This window comes from Orbicella faveolata, unplaced genomic scaffold, assembly GCF_042242905.1.
Source record: "Orbicella faveolata isolate gen_17 unplaced genomic scaffold, um_ofav_v1 contig_25, whole genome shotgun sequence".
Taxonomy (NCBI): domain Eukaryota; kingdom Metazoa; phylum Cnidaria; class Anthozoa; order Scleractinia; family Merulinidae; genus Orbicella; species Orbicella faveolata.
Window position 1 is genome coordinate 23,787,501 of NW_028301553.1, and position 23,921 is coordinate 23,811,421.

The window sequence follows — 23,921 nt, forward strand, 5'->3', positions numbered from 1 at the left end:
ACATGATCCTACATTCTAGGCAGCCGCTTGTTTTTGTGCTCAATCACTTCCGTGTTGATGCGTTTACTCGCTAGGGTAAACTGATGTCTTGTTCGTGTCATTAGATTTGTTGGGTTTATTTTCAATCCTTTTGTAACTTTGAGACGAGCCCAGAGCTTGAATTGTTCGAGTCCTTTACTCATTAAAGGTGCCTTTCAACGTTATAGCTGCAAAATTCAATGCGGCAAAGCGTTGGACTCGAAGGGAGTAGTAAACAGAGTGTTTTCATGTGACGTGATCAAATTCTTAAATCCAAAACTAAAGAGCCGCTAATGTTTTTATCCTCATTAGGCATAAGGGGTACTAATTTTCTATCTGTTTCAACTTTCCAGCTCAATAGCGTCCTTCGTTTGGAAACCAGCGCATTTTGAATTTTAGAGTTATGGCGGTGCGTGACATAAAGCGTTTGTTGAAAAATATGTATTTATCTCGTGATTTTCAGCCATTTAAGACGTTAAAGTATTTGGAAAAGTGCTTGTTTAAATGTTTGTTTGTTCAGTGCAGTTAAGCAGTGTCCTAGATAGCCAAAGTAAGTTCCAGATGTTAACACTATTTTTGGGCCGCCATATTGATGTCCCACAGAGGAACACCAACACGGCGGCTCCATACTAGGCTCTGTAAATTTGCGCGGAACATTGCGACGAATTTCTCAACTTTGGGACAACGCACACACCTTAAACTAGAGAAATGTCTTCTTTATTGATCTTCTATAATACCACAATTTCTTGACTTTATCCACTGAATGATTTTTGATTTTATTTTTTATTACGTGACAGTGAAAACACTCTGTACGCTCAAAAAAGGTATTACGTCAGCCATGGAATATGTTGACGTTGAAGCTTTCACTTTCGCTACGTGACAAATGAGATCGTGTTTACTGTGCAAGTTTATTCAGCCAGAAGCGATGTACATTAATTTATTTGCAATTTTGCGAGTATTTCTTGTGGGCTTTGTGGGCTCTGATCTAGGTAAACAGGAGCTTGCAGAATTTGCCGCGTTTATGTCAATGCTAGGGGAAAAAACACAACCGTTCTAAAATTAGCCGTGGATAGCGTAAACCTCGGATTGTGTAACTCGCGTGACTACTTCGCTTGTTTTTGTGTGGCCTACACAAAGTGTATAGCCACATTATCGCACGATCCGATTTATTTATTTATTTGTCTACGAGAGTCGATCGCCTGTCACGTGGTCTAGTGTCGCACGTCGCACTAGTCTGAGTCAGCCATCTTGGTTGTAAGCGTGGTCTCGATGACTTCATGACTTCAAAATTTGTAACGTGACCAGTTTACGCCAGCGTGCAGTATTTCTTTGGATAGTGATTTCGCCCCCCGCCTATGTCGCGCACAATTTATGCCTCTGTAGAAGTGGAGTACACTCTGGGAGCTAGTAAATGAGACACTAAACCTAAAAATTCCCCGTCTTTGGTTTCGGGGAGTGAAAAACTTGTCCTTTGCTTTCTTCTTTGAAGTTTTTAGGATCAGCGGAGTGCTTTTAATTTGAGCTTTTTAACGAAGATTTGAGGGTGTATTTTGGTCTATCCAGTATCGGGTAAATTTCCGCTAACGGGCCAACTCATAGTAAGAACTGGTCCAAGGTTCATTGATAACAGGTACACCTTTAAAACAACAAATTAATTTCCGGTGAAGTAATTAGCGCTGGGAAATGTCCTTAAAGATGATAAGGTGTTGATTTCAGAGAGAAACAATGAGAATACTGTTTGTTGTTTCTCCTGTTTTGAAGTTTGCGTACGTTGTTGATGTACTTTCAAAAACACGTTTCACTTTATCCGCACAGATGCAAGTTGATTTTGCAGTATTTAAGTTTGTTGAAAGAGTTTACAGTTCTGAATTCATATTATTTCACGCTGACGAAAGAAGACATTTATTTAAAATATTGAAGGTAAAATATCTATTTTAAGTAATGCTTTTTAAGCGATGACGTATAGCATTCTTTTGGATAAGTGATATTTCAATTATTTCGCACCGCGCTATGTCGCACACGATTTATCCCCCTGTGGAAGTGAAATACAGTCTGGGAGCTGGTAAATAAGACACACCAAAAGTATATGGTGTAATACATAGCCTCAACCTGGTGTTGAACTTACAGCTACTTCCGGTCTACATAAAACACTTCCGGTTTTCCTAAGTTGAGTTTGTATCTTAACACCCCCACTCAAACAAAACTTGGGGTTTACTACATCAAGTTAACCCACTAATCTATTAAGTTTAACTCTGGTTACAGGCTTAGTGAATACATCTGCAACATTATTGTCTGTTGGTATATAGGCCAACTCAAGAGCTCTATTCTGGATTTCGAGTCTTACATAATGATATTTTACATCAATGTGTTTTGATCTTTGGTGATGTATAGGATTATTAGCTAATGTAATTGCTCCCTCGTTGTCTACGTACATACAAACACTCTTACAAGGGAGGAACATTGCATCACTCGAAAGTTGCCTAAGAAACTTAGCTTCTTGAGTAGCTGTGGCTAATGTCACAAACTCAGCTTCACATGTAGACAGTGCTACAATTGTTTGCTTTTTGCTTTTCCACTAGATCAGTGAACTTTCATTACATAACTTGGATGCGCATAACCACTAATACCAGACATAGCCCAGTTTGAATCACTGTTTCCCACTAGGTTTGGTTGACTTGTCTTAGCAAACTTCAAGCACCTGTTTGGAGTTCCCTTTAAATACCTTAGTACTTGCTTAGCCATTCCAAAATGGGACTTCTTTGGTTTTGACAAATGCTGGGATAAATATGCTACAACATAACACAAATCAGGTCTGGTGCAAGTCATGAGATAGATTAAACTTCCAACGATTCCACGATACAAATTTGTGTTTTCAAAATCACTTTCATTGGTTTCACTGGGTTTGTTTGCACCTGATTCACTGGGACTACTTTTGGTTAGCAATCTGACATTCTGAATTTTGACAAAATGTTGTCCACATACTGATTTTGGCTCATTTCAATAAAATCACCTTTGCACTTGAACTGAATACCCAAAACCATGAAAGTACCCCGAGGTCTTTTATTTTGAATCTCGCCATCAGGGACTCTTTTGCCTCTTTCAGTACATCTATGCTGCTACCTGAAATAATAATGTCATCAACCCACACAATTGCAATAACATGACCACTTTCAGTAGTCTTGACATGCACACATGGATCAGCTAGAGATTGCACAAAACCATCCTGAGCAAAATGCTCACGTAACACGTTCCAGTTACGACCGCTTTGCTTTAGATCATACAATGACTTTCTCAATTTACACACAAGTTTCTCCCCATATTGGGACCTTTTCTATCATAACCTTCGGGTTGTGCCATGTATAAATCACAGTCGATGGGGGCATTCAAATAGGCCATTTTAACGTCCATCTGATGTATTACCATGCCCTTTTGAACAGCTTACTCATTAACATGCGAACTAAGGTCATATGGGCAATTGGTGAAAAAGTCTCGTAGTGATCTACTCTGGGGACTGGGGAGGAACCCTTGGCAACAAAACGTGCCTTGTACTTTTCTTCCCCATTTGGACTTGGTTTTATTACATAGAGCCACTCTCCCCCCACTAAGGTTCGACCATCTGGTAGAGAGGTAGCTCAAATATTTCATTCTCCCATAATGCATTAAACTCTTCATCCATGGCATCGTTCCATTTACTGGAATCTGGATATGAGATTGCATCTTGGTACGACTGGGAAGCATTGGTTAATCTGTAGCAAAAATCAATTGAACATTTTGCGGCATCATCAACTGCATTATCCAGATCTTTCCCAGTTACATAATCATCGAGGTATTTTGGTCTGACACGATCTCTGATAGGATAACGCCCAACATTGGCGACCTCATTTTCATGTATTGGCTTTTCAGGTTCTGGTTTAGCAGAATCAGGCAACAGTTCAACACTCATCAACGTGGTCAAGCCTCTCAGTGAACTTGACACATCGGATTTTTTTGATAGTATTTTGATGTGGGTAATACACAAGAAATGTAGGGCTGGACCTGTCATAGCCCACAAAAATACCTTTCTCAGCTCGAACGTCCCATTTGGTTTAACTCTGTACATATGTATAACACTCTGTACCAATTACGTGCATGTTGGACAAATTTGGTTTGATACCTGTCAAACACTCATATGGAGTTTTACCTGTTCTATGGTTGTAGCAACTGTTGCGTATATGTGCTGACGTCAGGACTGCATAAGTCCACAACTGTTTAGGTAACTCTGCTCCAATTAACAAACATCCAGCCATATCAAAGAGGGGCCTCCAGGTTCTCTCGGCTGTTCCACCCTGATGAGGCGAATACGGGGCTGATTGCTCATGTTTAATTTGATTCTTTAACATGAGGGATCTGGGCTCTTCATTAATGTAATCATCCCTATTATCAGATCGTAATCGTTTCACTTTGCCATAGGGTGAAGTATCAGCCAAGAACTGCTCAGTTGTCCTAGTGGCATCACTTTTGTTCTTAAGAAACTATACTCCCAAAGCACCTGAATAGTCATCAACAAATACCATGCATTGCATACTTGTGACCTTCCTTTGATTCTGGGGTAATAGGGCCTGCTAGGTCACTATGGACCAACTGGAGGGAAGCAGTTGCACGGCGATCTGGCTTTCTGTTTTGATATTGTGACATTTTTCCTTGCACACAAGTGTCACATTCAGGCTTACCTTTTGTTGTTATTTTCATCCCTTCCACTACACCCTCTAGCTTATACACATCATTCATGTTGCAGTGTACTAGAATTCGGTGTCAGGTCTCAGCAGTGTGTGCTCCACTACTAGACATTATGTTACTTAGGTAATTAAGTTTGCCATGTTTCCCTATGGCAAATTTCGTCCCATCTGGTGCATTCTGCTCAGCAGAATTTGGTGTCAAATTTACAGCGCTACCCCTATCAATTGCTGCTTGAACAGAAGGTGCTTATAACTAAGTACGTACAAAGCATCCTCAAGAAAAGCTTTGTGAACATTGCCCTTTACATCATGTAGGATAACTTGCGCTCTGCCTTTAGCAGGCACAACACCACTAGCTCTACTACCATCTGCTAACTCTATGTAATGATTCTCAGGTTTAAACTCATCATCAAATTTTAGAAACTTGGACTTGTCATTCAGAATGTGAGCAGTAGCTCCAGTATCAACTAATAAAGAGTTTTCTCTAGCGGAATTAAGATTGTCCACGGTTACTTTGAATTCAAATAAAGCATCCTTCTCATAACACTGACTAACACTAATTCTCAGTTTTCACCAGTCATGTGATCAAAACTAAGAATCGTAACCATTAGATAAATAAATTCAAGAATCTAGGATATGATAGATGATTGCTATATAAACAACCTCGCCATGAATTAGGTTTCTGCTGTTTTTCATCCGCCCGTTATTCGCAAAAGTGTGTCTCCCAAATGTATAGAACTTTGTGTGGAGACGTCATGTTTGTGCCCTTCAGAGGGGCACAAACATGGCGACCGTAAAATAACAAGAACATCTATCGTTGAGTTTTGCTATTGAAACGAAAATTTTTACTCTAGAGCTCCGACACATTGAAATAAATGCTTCCTCTAGTGCAAGCACCATTTATGTAGCAAAAACTAAAGCGATAACTCATCTTTTGACCTACGCGACAGTCTTTTCGGGCCGCCATTTTCATATTACGCAACGCAACAGCCTGGAGTGCTCTATTACAAAAAGAAGAGCTAAAACATTGTCAAACATCACTTTCCTATAGGGTCTTAATTTCTAGTTTTGGAATATGACTACGTCACATGAAAATCTTACGACATACCTCTGTTTTGTGCGTCTTCGACTTGCAGTGGCTGCACCATCGGTGTCCTTTCTTTTTCTTGTCTTTGGAACGACATGCTGGCGACTTGTGTCCAGTTTGACCACAGGAATAACATGTTATGGAGCTGTCTGCCGGTAGGGTTTTCTGTTTACAGTTCATGACGCTCTCTCCAACAGTTTGTGATGGAGTGCAGGATTTCTCCGTCCCCTTGTAACTCCTGAGTGCGGTCTTAAACTCGTGGCACTTCATCTTGTCGTCCTTCTCGTCGCGCTGCGAAACAATGGCTGAAAAAGTTTTGTGTTCCGCAGGAAGACCTTTCAGAACCATGGCCACCAAAAGACTATCACCGACTGGCTCTTCGGCGGATTTCAACAATTATGAGTGGAAATAGGTACTGAGGGACTGGTGTGAGCGCGCCCTCCCTACCCCTTCCCCGTTTACGCCTGCCACGTACGCCACCATATTATACATATTTTTATATGCACGTAGAAACTGGATTGAATTTCCAAAAAAAAAGCAAATCTGAGTACAACAAGGCACATAGTCTAACTGTTTGGCAATTAGTAAATCTCAAAAAAAATGAGTGATTACATATAGTTTACTCTAATATTTTCACTTCTGGGTTCATACGCGTCTTGAAAACCCTTTAAATTCAGCAGTCCGATTTCAAGGGCCTTGAAATTACTTGAAATTGTTTCTTTTGGTTCTAGTGCTCTCTCCTTAATCTCACGCATGTCCATTGAGCCACAAATGCACAGCGAATGTCTGGTTTGCACGTGTTTTCAAGCTCTCGTTGTCTGGCGTTTCTGCATGTGCTTTCAACACAAAAGAAAAGCTCTTGAAATTTCAAAGTAGGGTACTGGAAAGTCCTTGAATTTTTCGCTTGAAAAAGTGTACGAGGCCTGTCACTTACTTCTCAGGCAAACAGGATTGCTGCTAAAAAGTGTTCATCTCTGGAGAGATATTGTAACTCCATACTTCCCCTCTGAGCGATATCCAGACAGTTATTTCTTCCAATATCCAGAATTAAGTTTTCAATGTAAGTTACGATACTTTTAATCCAAACAGACTTATTATCACCTACTTTCAGCTCATATTTTCTCTTCAGTTTAACTTCCATTACATGTTACAAGTGGACTCGTAAGCCACACATGTACGCATTGCGGACCTATTTTTAAACTTTGCGAATGCCTTCAGTCGCCGAATAATTGAAACCTTGTAACCTTTGTTCTTTAGGTAGCGGTCTAGGGATGTTTGCATAACTCCCAGGGACACTGGCTCGTAGTTTCTGCCATCTTTTTTCCTCCAGGTCGACGTAGAAATATCCGAGAACTTTGTGAAGATCTTCGAGCGAGAAATTTTCAATGCCCTTCAGTTTTTTCTTCTCGTTAGTCCCCTCCAAGTACGTGCGGTGCTAAGTTTCGGTCGATTTTGTGGTGTTTTTGTTTATACTGCTGCTTCTTCCTACGAAGCTTTTTGTTTGTCTGAAACGGTCAACCTGAAAGTTTTATCCGACTTCATTGCTCAAATGCGACAATTAAAATTTAATTGCTCAGCTATCGATACAATTTGGGATAAATTGATCAGCTTCCAACCAATCAGAAGCGAGACGGTAGCAGTATTATTAGAAGTAAAAACTAACGGTAACAGCGCGCGACGTTTCGACCGAACTTGGGTCATTATCAAGCTTAAAAACACAGACAACATGTTTTCTATTTCTGTTGGAAAATTCCTCGACGAAAAAGAAAACAACTTGTTTGCTTTAATCATCAAAATGCAATTTATCGTTGCTCGCGCCATCATTACGTCATTGATTCGGGCTGCGCCGTCGTCAACTATCCGCATAGAAATCGAGAGCGAATAATCTAATTGTTTTAATATAGCATAGTAAATGGTTTGAACCCAGGAGTATCAGTGGTTCCGTTTCCGTCATGGATAAGTCATTTGTAAGGCGCCGGTAGTTGTTGACAACTGTTAAGTGGCCTTTGTTCAACGAACCAGGCTTATAACATCATCGACTGACAAAACTATTCACTTGACTCTGAAGATGACTTCCGCTCAAGGTTGTCGAAACGTCAGTCACAAACAACAGTTCTTTTCAGAACTACCCTCACCCGGACGATCTCACTATACGAACTGTTTTAATATAAGTCTACTAGTCGTTCAAAACTTTATTTAAGATAGACCTAGTCCACCTGAGGAACATACAGGTAAGTCTACAGCGCACGTCACCGATTCCCCTGAAACTTGGCATACTTGTACAACATCACTAGTACATTAACCGAGTGCAACAGTTTGATTTAACTGTCTATTGTTTATGAGATATGTCAATCAAACTGCCAGACAGTGAAAAGTGTTCAAATTCGTGGTAAAAATATTCATCAAGTTTGATCACTTGCTGCAAGCTAGAAACAACTGGAAATGACATGATATTTTTACATAGAATAGTTTTAACCTCTACCAATATTAGAACAACGTTAACTAAACTTCTGTGGCTTATCTCATGTGACAAGGAGCTAAATTTCAACATCCCGAGGCAAGTCATACCTAAGCAGTAGCGTCTCGAAGGTTATTGTTTGTGGAGATGCGGGGTTTTTCCAATCGAATTCGAAGCTATCTAAAGCTTGCCAAAGAAATGATCTTTCGGTTTAAGAAGCAAAAACTCTGTAAAGGACTCTGCGGGAAAATCTCTCTTCGCACTGATCGAACCAATGTTTGTTTGTGACAATATGCAAATGAGGTCAACAAGGAAGTGCTGTCAGAATGGAGTGGAAATAACATGTAAATAAAACGTTACATAACGAGAAGAGAAACATCGTTATGAAACATTTTTCAGCTCTAATTTAGTTTTTGCTTCAGTATTTAAGCTGCTTTTAGCTAGGTGGCGTAGCTAATTGAAAGGAAAGTAAGTTGTCATACAAACCTGCTGGTCGCACTCGCACCGAAGTGACATGTTTTCGTAGAAAGCCTCATCATAGCATTTAGAAATCATTATCTCGAAGGTTGAATAACGTAGCTAGTTTGGGAACCAAGCTTCATTTAATTTTGTCGTACTCCCAACACCATATCAATTTTGTTGAACAGATGTTATCGAGCCACTGGTGGCATCACATCCAAGCATTTTATTACTTCACCGACTTGTTTCACTATTTAGTCGCGTGTTCTGTTCAAACACTGGAAACAATATTTTTTCTCCGCAACGAAATCATATGTTACTTATTTCTTTTCCATGCAATGGCAACCAGCAGAACATTGACTTTTTGCGTTGTTGTTTTGCTATTTAAAGCAACAGCTGGAACGATTGATTGTGTGACAGAGTATCTCTCTTGTGACATCTTACAGCTGTATTTTGTATCAGATTTCACCCCGATTCCGGTCACGTTACAATGGCTATCACTTCTTTTCAATGCTCCGCTAGCAGCATTCCAAGAAAGAGTGTGCTGGATCTGGTCGGTGTAAAGACTAGACAGCACTGGTACCATTAAAGACCTGCTCAAAAGACGTTTTTGATCATTGAACGGCTGTTATAAAATCACATCCGCTGGTGTTGAGGCGGAATGGAAACTTTGTTTGTTTGAAGAGGCTCTTTAAACGGCACATGATAACGTGTTGTCGATGATAGTTGAAACTCACTCTGACCGTTTGACCACAAAACTATCATCTACTATCACGCTCACGTTTTCGCAACATAACAAAGCAGAGCTGAAATTGTAGAAAACCTAGAAATTGGTAAAACAAAAACTGTCTTTATATTCGGGGGTAGGCCCATATAAATAGCACGGGGACACTCGTCATACCTTTAGGGGTTTAAAAAGCGGTTATGGTACCTCTTAGGGCGTTCAGCTTTAAAAGGTCTAGCGCGAGAGCTTTCACGGTACCTTTAAGGGTATTGAGCCAAAAAAAAAGTATGACAGGAGATACTTGAAAATCAACTGATTTTCAATTTTGTCGCATTTACACCGGGAATTCACAACTGTTCAATAAAAGAGGGTGCATTCCGTTTGGATAACGAGGCTTTTCAGTTAACCGCCAATTGTCTTCATCGCTATTGGAAATTGTGAAAGTGTCAGTTCATCTGCTGTTTTAGAATTGGTATCTTTTAGGGATGGAAAAAATTTCAAGCCTCGCCCACATAATGGGGTCTTGCTACCTCTTAGGGGCTCTTTTCAAAATTTACCACGAACAGTCCCTTTTTATATGGGAGTCGCCCCCGAGCTTATATTTACTAAATATCACAGGGATAATAAATCCTGCAGAACAAGTCTAGAAACCGACCGATCCAAAGAACTAGACAACTCTCTGAATTCCCCAATCAGGTTGAGTGAAATTTAACAAACCGCCCCATTCCTATGTAAATAAAAGTTCGTGCTTGAAAAGTTTTGTCCGACTCCCTGAGTGCAACGTCGCATCTGATTTACATTAACAGCTATTGTAAAAGTTAAATTTTAATATGAATTGGAATCTGGTGCTTACTCAACCGACCTAGCTATTATGCTATGACACTATTTGTAATTCTTTGTTTTCCTGCAGTGACATGTAGCACGTTTTTGTCCCTCAAAATCTCATGAACGTTTTAAACTTTACAGACTTTTCTTTGCTAGCTTGTATTTATTAACCGATAAAGGCTTCATAAACTAGTAGGTAAAGAAACTTTTGAAACAATGCCGCATCGGCGATTTTCAAACTTATTTTTACCCTAAAATCCTTTCCGCTCAACACTTCCTGTAGGGCATTATTTTTAAAATTCGTGTGTTACTAAACCACTAAGTCATTTGAAATCTCAATGGTATCATTGCAATCTAATTACAGTGGAACCTCGATTTAACGAAGTCGCTGAGGACCGGCCAAATTTGTTCGTTAAATCGAGGGTTCGTTATATCGAAAACCTCGATATAACGAATTTGAGGGGAAACGACCAAAATGTTCGTTATATCGAGGTCAGAGTTAATGATTGATTTGTAACACAGGTGACTTGTGTCACGTAATTTAATGCAATTTTCGACACCCAGAAGTGCCGCGTTTTGAGATGCAGTTCATTAAGCATGGTGGCTTTCAGTATCAATTACTTTCACTTTTAAGCAGACGCGCAGCTTTTGTTTACAAAAGAACGACACTCTCAGAGTAGCGATTTAAAAATGTTGCAACATAGAAGTTATACAGAAAATTGTCTATGTAAACAGGGAAACACTGTAATTCGTTATATCGAGGTAGATTTTACGTTTGGACTTCCGGATTATGTTCGTTATACCGAAGAATTCGTTATATTGAGGTTCGTTATATGGAGGTTCGTTATATCGAGGTTCTATTCCATACATTTTCCTGTAACTTTGGCGGGGACATAGAATATCGTTCGTTATATCGAGGACTTCTTAACTAGAGGTTAAATAGAGGCTCGTTAAATCGAGGATCCACTGTATATGATATTAATTACACCAGCATTTTGAGCTGGAAAGTTTCAATGCTTTTAGAAATATTTTACTTGAAAAATGAGTCAAAAATGGTCAATTTTTGGCCTAAATTAGATCACGAAAACTTTTACCGCGAAATCTCCTAGACATTAAAGAAATTTGCGATAATAATCTACCCACTGCATTACCACCTTACTATGTAACCCTACTAAGAATCTGAACTCATATTCTATTACTGCATGGTTTTCAGATGGATGCTCTCTTAAATCCTCTTCACAGACACCTCAAAAACGCCAAGAAGCGGATGTCATTTTGTTAACAAGGGTACACTGCCACGCTACTCACTATCTATGATAGAATAGATAGTGAGTAGTGTAGCCAGTCAGAGAACGACATTCGTGATAGAACGCTAGTAAATTTATTCTAATGAATCTTGGTATAAATCTATTAGCGTTCTATCACGAATGCCGTTCTCTGATTGGCTACGCCACACACTATCTATCCTGTGATAGATAGTGAGTAGCGTAGCAGCTTGCGGTTTTTAACAGAATGACGGCTACTTCAATTCTTTGCGTTTTTGACGTGTCTGTGAAGAGGATTTAGATAAAGTTTTGAATGACAAGTAGATTTATACTTAAACAATTAGATTATTCGCTCTCGATTTCTATGCGTGATAGTTGACTCGGGCTGCGCTCTCGTCAACTATCGCACGATAAAAATCTCGAATGCATAATTTAACTATTAAATAGAAACCACGATTTTAAATTAATCAGCGCACGTATTTTCGTTCGGTTATTTTTCTAATATAGAATTGTAGTTGTTATGTTAAAATACAGTATTTTGTCTTAATTACTAAAATAGAAAAATCGTGGGAAGGGATTCAGAGCCACTCTTATTATTATTATTTTTTTAATCAAAGTGGCTCTGAATTCGCACCCTCAGTTACTTTTAAACTTCGTGAAAAGTTGAACCCTGACATGCTAATTACAATGTAATACTTAATAAGAAAATGGATGCTGTTTTTGGGTTAAAAGTTCTTAAAGCTAACATTAAGGGATTTTTTTTTACTATCATACCAATGCAATATCAATGAAATGATTATAGATTGTTCGCCAATAATTGGACTTAAAAAAGGATAACGATCTTTCGAAATATATAGATGCTGAAAAATAATTGTTAAAACGTTTGTCACCGCTTTAAACAACCTCGTTTCCAGGCTCTCTCTCCTCTGCCTCCCTTGCCGTTGGAAGAAAGACCCTCGTTGCGACTGGTCACGCGACCACCTGTGTTACGAACGTTTCCATAATTTTTGTCGATCTCGGCTGAGTCGAAGAAAGGTTTTATTAAACCACATACCGACAAATACAATTTCAATTCCAGCCGGTCGATTTAAGATTACTAAGAAGTAAAACTGTTTCGCTGTTTCATGTTGCCTGACTTAACTTCGCGGTACCTCATATTGCTCGCTATATAAAACGATGTTTTATTTACCATTTTGTAAAACATAATTCTTGACTATGCCAAGTATCCGTGTTGAAACATCTGTCAGTAAATATAAATTTACATAAACCTGATACAGATGGAATACAAGTGCCGGATGACGTTCCTTATGTCAACAAATCTGTGAATCATTTTGCAGTGATGTAAATCAAACGCAAGTCAGAATACTCGGCTAATCGGCCGTGTGAGAGAAATACTTTTTACCATCCAAAATACCGCACAAAGAAGAAAATAAAGTACCTCCGAATTCAAATATTTAAGGGACTGATCCATTGGTTCCACTTCGACTCGGTGCGTGACGTTCTACTTGTGTTTACAGTCGAAAAGTCTGTGCTCCATTTGGCTGGCGAATTTTTTTGTGAACGAAAGTCTTCTATGTTTTAGAGACGGTAGAAATAATTTAGCATTCTTTATCGGCAAAATTCGACTCCAAACCCCAATAAAGAGGGTAGTGTTTAGCGACTGCTCAAGGATTTCCAAGGATTTGAAACCCAATAAGTTTGTCGGAGCAACAATCAAAACACTTTGCCACTCCTCCCGCCCAACAGTTTTATTTACCACCCAGATTCCGGGTGGTCAAGTGACCATCCGCAACCAGGGTCTTTGTCCTAATGACAAGGAAGGCTGAGGAGAGAACCTGGGAACGAGTTTGCACTTAAATGTATATAACATTAAAGTAAGGACTGTTGGAACTTTGCAGGTATCCAGGTTAGGAAATGGACAACGTGTGTAAATGGCAATGTAAATGGTAAGTATTGTACAAGGAATCCAAACTAGTGTCATGACCACAGCAGACATCATAATAGGCTTTTAGAATTTGGAATTTAGCTTAAGTGCGCGAAGAAATTTGGAAGTAAATTACTTCCAATCGATAGAATACTTTCATAGTTGAAACGCTGTTGATGAATCTAACATTTCGGATCACACACTCGCGGCCACCAGTAAACAAATCGCCCTTGAAAAAGTTATGGACCAATACTAAAAGGAGAAAACATTGATAGAAGATAAAGCGAATGGTGGATAACCCATAACAATTAAGAGTTAATCAACGATGGCTCTTTCAAACTCGCTTGTTCTCCACGAAAATAATTCGCTGATTTACAACACTGACGACGCTATTTATAATTTTCAGTGAAATTAGTTGGTGGAACGGCACCAAATCAAGGTCGGGTCGAAATATTCTCCAGTGGAGTCTGGGGAACGATATGTCATGATTATTGGGAACTACCCGACGCTAACGTCCTCTGCCGCCAGTTGGGATTCGATGGGGCTTTGCTAGCACTCCGATCTGCAGCCTATGGACAAGGAACAGGGGTGATATGGATGGATGACGTAAATTGTACAGGAAATGAGAAGTCAATATTTCAGTGTCGTTACAAACGATGGGGAATGGGTAACTGTGATCATAGTAAAGATGCCAGTGTGATCTGCATTGCAAAAGGTGAACATACTACCTCATGATTGCCGAAGTACGTTTATAGCTGAAGGCTTAAATAGGAATTCCTTACTTAAAATTACTGTCAAGTAGATATTGCCAGTCCAAATAATCTGTGTTAAAATGTGGTAGAAAGTGATCCTTTTCTCATCATCATCATCATCATCATCATCACTTGCATCTCCATCATCATTATCATCATCATCATCTTTATCATCATCTAAATCTTCATCTTCATCTTCATCTTCAGCTTCATCTCCATCATCATCTTCATCTTAAACTTTATTTTATCTACATCTTCATCATCATCATCATTTTTCTCTTTTTCTTCGTCTTCGTCTTTATGGTCATCTTCATGTCATCTTCCTCCTCATCTTCATCCTCATCTTCGTCCTCATCTTCATTTTCATCTTCATTTTGATTATCATCTGCATCTCTATTTTTATCTTTATCTGCATCTTCATCTTCACCTTTACCTTCACCTCCACCTCCACCACCACCTCCATCTTCACCTCCACCTTCACTTCCACCTCCACCTCCACCTTTTCAACCACCTCCACTTCCACCTGCATCTTGACCTCCATCTTTATCTCCATCTCCATCTCTTATCCATCTTCATCTTCATCATCATCTTTATCTTTATCTTCATTTTCATCTTCATTTTCATCTTTATCTTTATCTTCACCTTCACCTTCACCTTCACCTTCACCTTCACCTTCACCTTCATCTTCATCTTTATCTTCATCTTCATCTAAATCATCACCATCGTCTTCATCTTTATCTTTATCTTCACCTTAACCCTCACGTTCACCTCCGCTTCCATCTCCCCCTTCACCTCAACGTCAACCTCCATCTCTGTCTCCGTCTCCATCTTCGTATTCATCTCCGTCTACGTCTCCATCTGCGTTTCCGTCTCCATCTCCATCTCCATTTCCATCTCCATCTCTATCTTCACCTTCACCTTCACCTTCACCTTTATCATCGTCATCGTCATTGTCATCGTCATCATCAATAACAATAACAACACTATGATAAGATTCAATGATGTAATTTTTATCAGAAAATTGCCAGCATGGCACCCAAAAGAAGTTTTCTTTATAACAAAAGCGGTAAACTCTAAAACTTAGCATTTTTAGATTATTCCAAAAAATTTAATGTTTAACGCATTTACTCAGAAACTAATATATGTTTCACACTTTCAAACAGTTCGTCTAGGAGAAAAAGCCTTTACCAATAAGGGCTTGGTTGCATTTTATCATAACAAGACCTGGCGTGGGATCTGCGATCAGCAGTGGGACAAACAAGACGTTGATGTGGTTTGTAGAGAACTGGGATTTAGAAATGCTACATTGATTTACAGCAGCCCTGCAAATAAAGGTGATACGATGTGGATCAACAATTTACAGTGTCATGGCAATGAAACATCCCTAGTTTCTTGTGTTCATGATGGATGGAAAAAACAGAGTTGTACAAACGGTCGCCAAGCTGGTGTGGTGTGTGAAGTTCCTGAAGGTAATTGCATTACATTGTCGCTAGTTTGACTAATATAAGTCTTTATTCAAATATGAGAAGTGAAAAGCTCGCAGTTTATCTCAGCGAAAAATAAGTGGCTCCAAATAAATTAAAGAACTGTTAAATACTGTATTTCTACAAAATTTAATAATAACAAACCAACCGCGCGGTGGTTTTCTTTTATGCTTCCTCTGGTTTCCGCATACATTTTGATACCACACGTAATCATCATTTGAGATTTTCAAGGCTCATTGAACGAACTGTAATAAATAACCTTTACAAAATGTTTCAACACTAAAGTAAAGTTGTTTAAATTGAGAAAGTATTGTTACAGACCTCTTACTGACCGATTTCGAGGTCCATATAGTAAATTATACCAAGCGAGTTTTTCCCCTTTGATTTATGTCCCAGGCGCGGAGCGGGAAAAGAGAAAAAACGAGGGTCCGTACAGTACTTTCCGAGAAAACGAGTTAAGTGGTTTACAATGACGGTAGAGCCTGGATTGTAGTCTTTATTGAACTAGCTTCTTGCAATCTGCACGGGTACAATTATATCAAGGGATCATTTTATACAATGACGATACCATCATTTCAAAAGAAGATGGCCAAGACAGTGTGGATGATAAGACCTTATGGAAATTTCGGGGAGGTACTTTGTATAATGGCTTATACGGGCGGGTGGTGGGGACGGGGGGCGGCGCTCCAGAACGGGGTACCTCTTCAGGCTTCAGGTATATAAAAGGCCTTTAATTAACACTATTTCGAACAAACGCACTTAAAAGCTGTATCATATAATTTATTAAGCACTACATCAAAATGTCAAGACGACTCCCTTTTCTGGCGATTTATTCATAATACGGGCAAATTATGAAATTATTCAGTTGAAAGGGGAACCTTTTTTCAATTAAAGGTATACAAAAGTGGTCCCTTTTCTGTCTAAATGGTAGACAAAGGGGAAAGGGGCTTGACCTCTGGGCGGAGCATCCCCAAATAAAACTTTATTCTCCACTCCCCGATAAAAATTAGCTAGGCGGTAAGCAGAAAGCATTAAGGTGGCTCCCTGTAGTTTTACGATCCTACGCACTGAGGACGAAAGCGCAGGTAATCTCCGCGCGCTCGAAGGAAAACGTCAGTGTTTTTCGATATTTTATGACATCAACACGAGCACAGAAAGCATAACTGACAGTGACTTTTCTGGCGTTTCCTTCCGTGAAATTCCGTAAAACTTGGCAAACTAGCTGGTAGTAACTGTTTTACTTTAGTCGGAGCCCATTTTTCGGGGAAATCTATAAGACCAGCTTTTTCGCAGCGGTAAAAGACATAAATTTGCAAAAATCGAAAAACTTGCCTTTACAAACCCTACTTTTTTTTTTGTTTAAAATTTGTTTCCCGCAAAATGCGATATGCTGTGAAAAGTTTGGAAGATTTGACCGAAGGAAATTCAAGAAAATCATTAACAAAGCCATAAAAAAGAAAAAAAAAAAACATTTGTTTGGGCATTTATAATTCAAGACTAAAACCCATAATTTTAACTGAGATGATAGCGAGACACTATTGCCGGTTTTCATGTCACGTCATCAATTTCCAAAATAAGAAATTACCAATCCTTGTGAAGTTTTCGTTTCATCAGATGTAAGACCCTCTAATAACTTGACGTTTTGCAACGTTTAAGCCCGACAGGGTTCCTCATTATGTAATGGAGCACGTCGGAATTTTCAAGTTTATGCGTTGCGTGACATTAAAATGGCGGCTCGATAAGGCTGTCGAGTAAGTCAAAAGATGAGTTATTGCTCAAGTTTTTACTAACTAAACAGTTCTTGCTCTAGACAAAGTATTAATTTCAATGTATCGGAGCTCTAGAGTAGTAAAGTTTCGTTTCAATGGCAAAACTCAATGACAGACGTTACTTTACGGTCGCCATGTTTGTGTCCCTCCGATGGGCACAAACATGGCGACACCATACAAAGCTCTATAAATTTGAGTGAAACACTTTCCCGAAGAACGCGGGCATGGAAAACCGTACAGACTTAAAACTTGGCGAGGTTATTTATATATCAATCATCTTTCATATCTCAGTTTCTTGACTTGATTTATTGAATGGTTACGATTTTTATTTTTGATGGCGTGACACTGCAAACCAACCATATAATCATTGTTTATTACATGTAATAAGTTTGAGAGGAGTGGGTGTAAAAACGAATGCAAAAACAGCATTCAGCACGTAACACTTGCGCGCGGAACGCCATAAAAGATTACCCTATGGAGCCACTTTAGGCCCGTCTCGTTCCATTCAACAGTCAGACTGGTTGATGAAACCGTTTCAAACCGTGCTCTCTGAATGTTTGATGCATATTTAGTTAGCTATCTTTCCGCAGCATTAATTTTTCTAGTTTATTTTGTTTTATTTTCCTTAGCCGAAATTGCAATACATTTCTTCACCCGAGTTTTGTGATTTCGCGCTTTCATGGTCCACGAGAAAATTTCTCTTGCGTAAAGATAAAAAAAAAAAAAAAATTAAATTTTGGTATATTCAATTGATAGTGAGGCTTGTTGGTGGAGCCAAGCTAAACCAAGGCCGTGTAGAAATCTTCTACAATGGAGCCTGGGGGACAATTTGTCATGATTACTGGGAACTACCAGAGGCCAACGTGGTCTGTCGCCAGTTGGGATTCGATGGAGCTGTCCTGGCACTTCGTTCTGCGACTTATGGACAAGGAACAGGGGTCATATGGATGGATGACGTCAATTGTACCGGAAGTGAGTCTGCGATATCCGAGTGTAAACACAAGGGATGGAGAGTGACGGACTGTTTGCACAGCCAAGATGCTAGTGTGATCTGCACGCCAAAAGGTGAAGTTAGCTGACAAATAAGTGCATTATGAGACAGAACTTTAAAACACAGACGTGGTTCTAGTATCTTGTTAATTCTCTTTTGGTTTCTGTAGACGTATTTGTTTTAATCGGCGTGTAATAGCTGTAGCAAATTTCAAAACACTGAATTAAAAGGTTTTACTTAAATGCAAAATTCAGTTTCGTTACCCCGAGCATATAACAACGAAGGCTATATCAATACTTTGACTCTCAAACTCACAAACTTATGGTCATACGACTGGTACGTCACGCCATTCTATAAGCTTGTGACGTCGTTTAAACTCTGTTTCGCGATGTTTCCATCCTGTGGCTACAAACAAACATCTAATGAAGTTTAGTATGCAAGATGTGGACTCCAGTGACGTGTATGTACCTTTATCAGTTATACAAATGAAAGGAATAGTAATTCGACAAGTGGTACTAATATTAGCCATCTTTATTTCTGACAGTTCGTTTAGGTGGAGATATATTTTCCAGTAAAGGCTTGGTTGAAGTTTACTATAACAAGACCTGGGGCGGGATCTGCGATCAGCAGTGGGACAAACAAGACGCCGATGTGGTTTGTAGAGAACTGGGATTTAGGAACGCTACAATGATTTACAACACTGCTGCAAGAAAGGGTGGTGCGATGTGGATGAAAAATGTACAGTGTCATGGCAGTGAAACATCTTTAGTCTTGTGCTTTCATGAGGGATTCAAAAACCATGCTTGCACGAACACTCCACAAGTTGGCACTGTATGCAGTTTTCCTGAAGGTAGGGCTTAATAAGGTAGAGTTCCATAACACAAACCATCTAAGTTTACGATCTTATTATTGGCAATATTTCCTTAAAAGCACACTATCTCGGTGATTTTGCTGCATTTTTGTTCCACACTGTGCTAAAATAACGACTGAGACGATACCTTTTGCTGTGCTTAATTTCAGTCTGGAACAGTAAGATGAGAATATTAAGTGATTTTGGTCCACGAGAACATTTCGCCATGTTTATGATAATTGCCATAAAAATTAAAATTTGATCTATTTAATTGATAGTGAGGCTTGTTGGCGGAGCCAAGCTAAACCAGGGCCGTGTTGAAATCTTCTACGATGGAGTCTGGGGGACAATTTGTCATGATTACTGGGAACTACCAGAAGCCAACGTGGTCTGTCGCCAGTTGGGATTCGATGGAGCTGCGCTGGCACTTCGTTCTGCGGCTTATGGACAAGGAACAGGGGTCATATGGATGGATGACGTCAATTGTACCGGAAGTGAGTCTGCGATATCCGAGTGTAAACACAAGGGATGGAGAGTGACGGACTGTTTGCACAGCCAAGATGCTAGTGTGATCTGTAAGCCAAAAGGTAATGTGTCAAATAAATGATAGAAACAAATTTTTGTCTCCTTACATTACCAAAGGAACTATATCACGCGGAACACGCGGAGTACGCAGACACATTTTAGAGAAGTGTAAAGTATCGTATCTTGTCAGTTCAGGAGAATTTCATACGCTATTTTTGTAAACAAGTTTATTTATGATAATTTTTCAAGTGATTCCAAAATTATTTCTGGTCTAATATTGAAAAGTTTCTTTTATCAGATTATTTATTTATTTATTTATTTTTTATGAGGAGAGTACAATATTTATATGTAGCCGTCTACTCAGAGTTTTCTTCCCAAAGAACGCTGAACCTTTACTATCACCTTTCTAGCTCACGCCTTTTCAATAAGTCACGCCTTTTCAATAAGCTTGCGGAGTCATCTAAACTTTGTTTCTCTATACAAATGAATATATCAAAGAGCATAAATTTGGACTACGGAGAAAGATATGAAGACATGATTGATCATCGTAGTTATGGACATAACTTAAGCAAATGTGAAACTTTCTTCAGGCTTTAAAAAGCCTGAAACAAAATTCAGGCCTGAACGGTATTCAAACCCATGACCTCTGCGACACCGGTGCAGTGCTCTTCCAATTGAACTATCAAACCAATCTGAATCTGGTTCGTAACATACCCGTAGATGGTGCAATATTCATTTGTATTCTTCACCATCTACTGGTATATTACGAACTCACAAAGTGAAAAGCTCCTAGTTGGCTGAATAGATCAGTTCACAGTGGAGCACTGCACCGGTATCGCAGAGGTCATGGGTTCGAATCAGGCCTGATTTTATTTCACCACTGCTTAAGTTGTGTGCATAAATGCGATGATCAATCATGTCGTCATATTTGTTTCTCTATGTTTACATCCCTTGGTATGAAACAAACATCTTATGCAATTTTAAAAATGTGTAAAATGTGAATTCCTGTAACATACACTTATTCCCTAAATGGAATAATCAAGCTACCGAGTACTGATATCAGCCATCGTTATTTTCTGACAGTTCGCTTAGGTGGAGATATATTTTCCAGTGAAGGTCTGGTTGAAGTTTATTATAACAAGACCTGGGGCGGGATCTGCGATCAGCAGTGGGACGAACAAGACGCTGACGTGGTTTGTAGAGAACTGGGATTTAGCAACGCTACAATGATTTACAACAGTGCCGCAAATGAAGGTGGCACGATATGGATGAACAATTTACAGTGCAGTGGCGATGAAATGTCACTGGTCTTGTGCGTTCATGATGAATGGAAAAAACAGAGTTGTACAAACGGTCGACATGCGGGTGTGGTGTGTAAAGTTCCTGAAGGTAGGGTTAATGACTACTGAACAGAAACGAGTGTTCATGCGAAATCGTAAAGTCCACTCGTATTACAAGTTATTGGTAATACCTTACTAAGAGAGAGAGCAAGACATATTTCACAAATGTTGTGTGCTTTTTTTAATAACAACTGCAACAGCTGCAAAAAAATGAGTGGCAATGAACACTCTGAGTCTGCATTTTATCACGACGAGGATTTAGAATTTTAAGAAGAAACCGTGATTTGTTGTAGGCATTGGTATGTCTGACTTTTCGCAGCTGGATTCTTAGAAACTTTGATGAGATTTTTTCCTCTGAATTTGAAATTAGATTTGATTTACATCCTAAGTATAGTAAAGGCAGTTTTGGACGGAATACTTTATTGATCATTTTCCTAAATAATGTGGAGGGTTTGGTAAAAAGCGTTGATAACCAAACATTTCGCCACTTCTACTTCAATCATCATTGCTAAACAATAGGTCAATGTTGATATATTTAAATTCTAACTTGGCTGAGAGGTTTAGGGGAATAAAACAAAACAAAACAAAACAAAATTACAACGATGTCAAGGGACGAATAATTAATTTTTTTTTTTTTGCCGTTTTGTTCCGGCCTCAAGCATCGGAGCCAAGTCATAACTTTAATTGATCTAAATTGGCCTATCGGTCTCCACTCGTTGGTCAAAACATCAAGACCTCAGTTTGAGATTTTCCCGTAGAGAGCGAACATTTTAGACTAATAAGAAGCTATTATTACAAGACTAAATTATTATTCCGGCCAGTTGTTTTGCAGCGTTGTTCTTCCTTAGTATTGAATTGAATTAGCACTAAAACTAGTTTCATTTTATCTATATTTGAACCAAAAACACTGACATTTGGTAAACTTACTAACTTTCAGAAGCTCTTTTAGGCACTAGGCTTATTTTTTCAAATTAATCGATTTTAAATAATCGTACCCAGTCCCTTGGTCGTTAAGAACATTGCCTTGGCAATTTGCTGAGCCAGTATTTTTCACTTAACAGTTCGTTTGCTTGGTGGAAATGCACCCCATGAAGGTCGTGTCGAAATATTCTACGATGGCGTTTGGGGTAAAATTTGTCATGATTACTGGGAACTACCAGAGGCCAACGTGGTCTGTCGCCAGTTGGGATTCGATGGAGCTGTGCTGGCACTTCGTTCTGCTGCTTATGGACAAGGAAAAGGGGTGATATGGATGGATGATGTCAATTGCATTGGAAGTGAGACGGCAATATCTAAGTGTAAACACAGAGGATGGAGAGTGACGGACTGTCTACACAACCAAGATGCCAGTGTGATCTGTAAACCAAAAGGTGAATGTACTAATACTTACGTAACAATGCGCGCTTAAGTCGTACTTCTAATTGACAAGTGGATCTTTTTTGCCGTGCTTCTGCTCAGTAACATTATAGATTTCACTGAGTCAAGTCAGGTGGAGCTGAAACATTGGCATTTTACATAAGTCTGCATAAGAACTTTGCGTGTGGATTTTTAAGAAAATCGGCCAATCTTCATTTTCAAGTTTGCTCCAGTCTCGCAGGCAGAAGCTCTTAAGAGGATACCATTAAGCTGTCTAAGACTTGCTCTAGCCAAGGTCCAAAGGGAGACTTCCACCTTCCACCCGTAGCTGTCACACGTGATCACGCACTCCCACCAATATAGGATATCTCTTAGTGACTTACATGAAGTCAAAGAACAAAAGGGTCTTTTCAATGTTTCTTCTTTTTTTCAGTACGTGAATCTTAAGTCAGACATTTTAAAAGTTTTTATTTTGTTTAAGTGTGTAAAGGTAAATTTGGAAGCGCTGTTTTTAAAAATAAATGCCTAAACTTTGAGCAAAGAGCCCATTGCCACCTTACTCTTACCAACAGTTCGTCTAGATGGACAAACCTTTTCCAGTAAAGGCCTGGTTCAAGTCTATTATAACAATACCTGGGGATGGGTCTGTGATCAGCATTGGGACAAACTAGACGCTGATGTGGTTTGCAGAGAATTGGGTTTTACAAAGGCTACGTTGGTTTACAGCGGCTCTTCAAAAGAAGATGGCACGACGTGGATGAACAATTTACAATGCAATGGTAATGAAAAATCGCTTGTCATGTGCTTTCATGAAGGATGGAAAAGTCACAGCTGCAAAATCGGTCAACTTGCGGGTGTTGTGTGCAGCATTCCTAAAGGTAGGGGCAGAATTGTTTCTGTCAAAAACAGAGACATTCTCGCATTCTCATTTTTTTCTCCGATTCCTTTTATTCTTGGACAAAGATGTCGAGACACTGCCAATTATTGCACGGTGGTTTTAGTAATGAAAAAAATGACATACATGCAAAACTCTACGAAAGGTATGAGCATCAAGAAAAAGAAGAATAATGCTTACGGAAAAGTATCAGTCTTCAGTTTTAAAGTTGAAATAATGTACGGGGATAGTAACTAAACTCTTTTTTGGTAAGAACATTGCCTTGGCAATTTGCTGAGCCAGTATTTTTCACTTAACAGTTCGTTTGCTTGGTGGAAATGCGCCCCATGAAGGTCGTGTCGAAATATTCTACGATGGCGTTTGGGGTACATTTGCCATGATTACTGGGAACTACCAGAGGCCAACGTGGTCTGTCGCCAGCTGGGATTCGATGGAGCTGTGCTGGCACTTCGTTCTGCTGCTTATGGACAAGGTAAAGGGGTGA

The 23,921-nt window shown here is 39.3% G+C and overlaps 1 protein-coding gene across 3 annotated transcripts in view; it reads left to right on the top strand.

Annotated features, from left to right (window-relative positions):
- The window catches only part of LOC110053037 (scavenger receptor cysteine-rich domain superfamily protein-like), a 24,890-nt gene extending 969 nt beyond the window's left edge, over positions 1 to 23,921 (top strand). Inside the window, exons 2-11 of one of the 3 annotated variants that reach the window (XM_089294290.1) lie at positions 13,450 to 13,497; positions 13,882 to 14,190; positions 15,391 to 15,696; positions 18,237 to 18,545; positions 19,016 to 19,321; positions 19,600 to 19,908; positions 20,930 to 21,235; positions 22,248 to 22,556; positions 23,115 to 23,420; positions 23,737 to 23,921. In XM_089294290.1, the coding sequence (XP_089150416.1) occupies positions 13,450 to 13,497; positions 13,882 to 14,190; positions 15,391 to 15,696; positions 18,237 to 18,545; positions 19,016 to 19,321; positions 19,600 to 19,908; positions 20,930 to 21,235; positions 22,248 to 22,556; positions 23,115 to 23,420; positions 23,737 to 23,921 (2,693 nt within the window). Of the gene's footprint in view, positions 1 to 13,449; positions 13,498 to 13,881; positions 14,191 to 15,390; positions 15,697 to 18,236; positions 18,546 to 19,015; positions 19,322 to 19,599; positions 19,909 to 20,929; positions 21,236 to 22,247; positions 22,557 to 23,114; positions 23,705 to 23,736 lie in introns of those variants that run through there. The other 2 variants (XM_089294289.1, XM_089294291.1) reach the window with 2 other exon arrangements.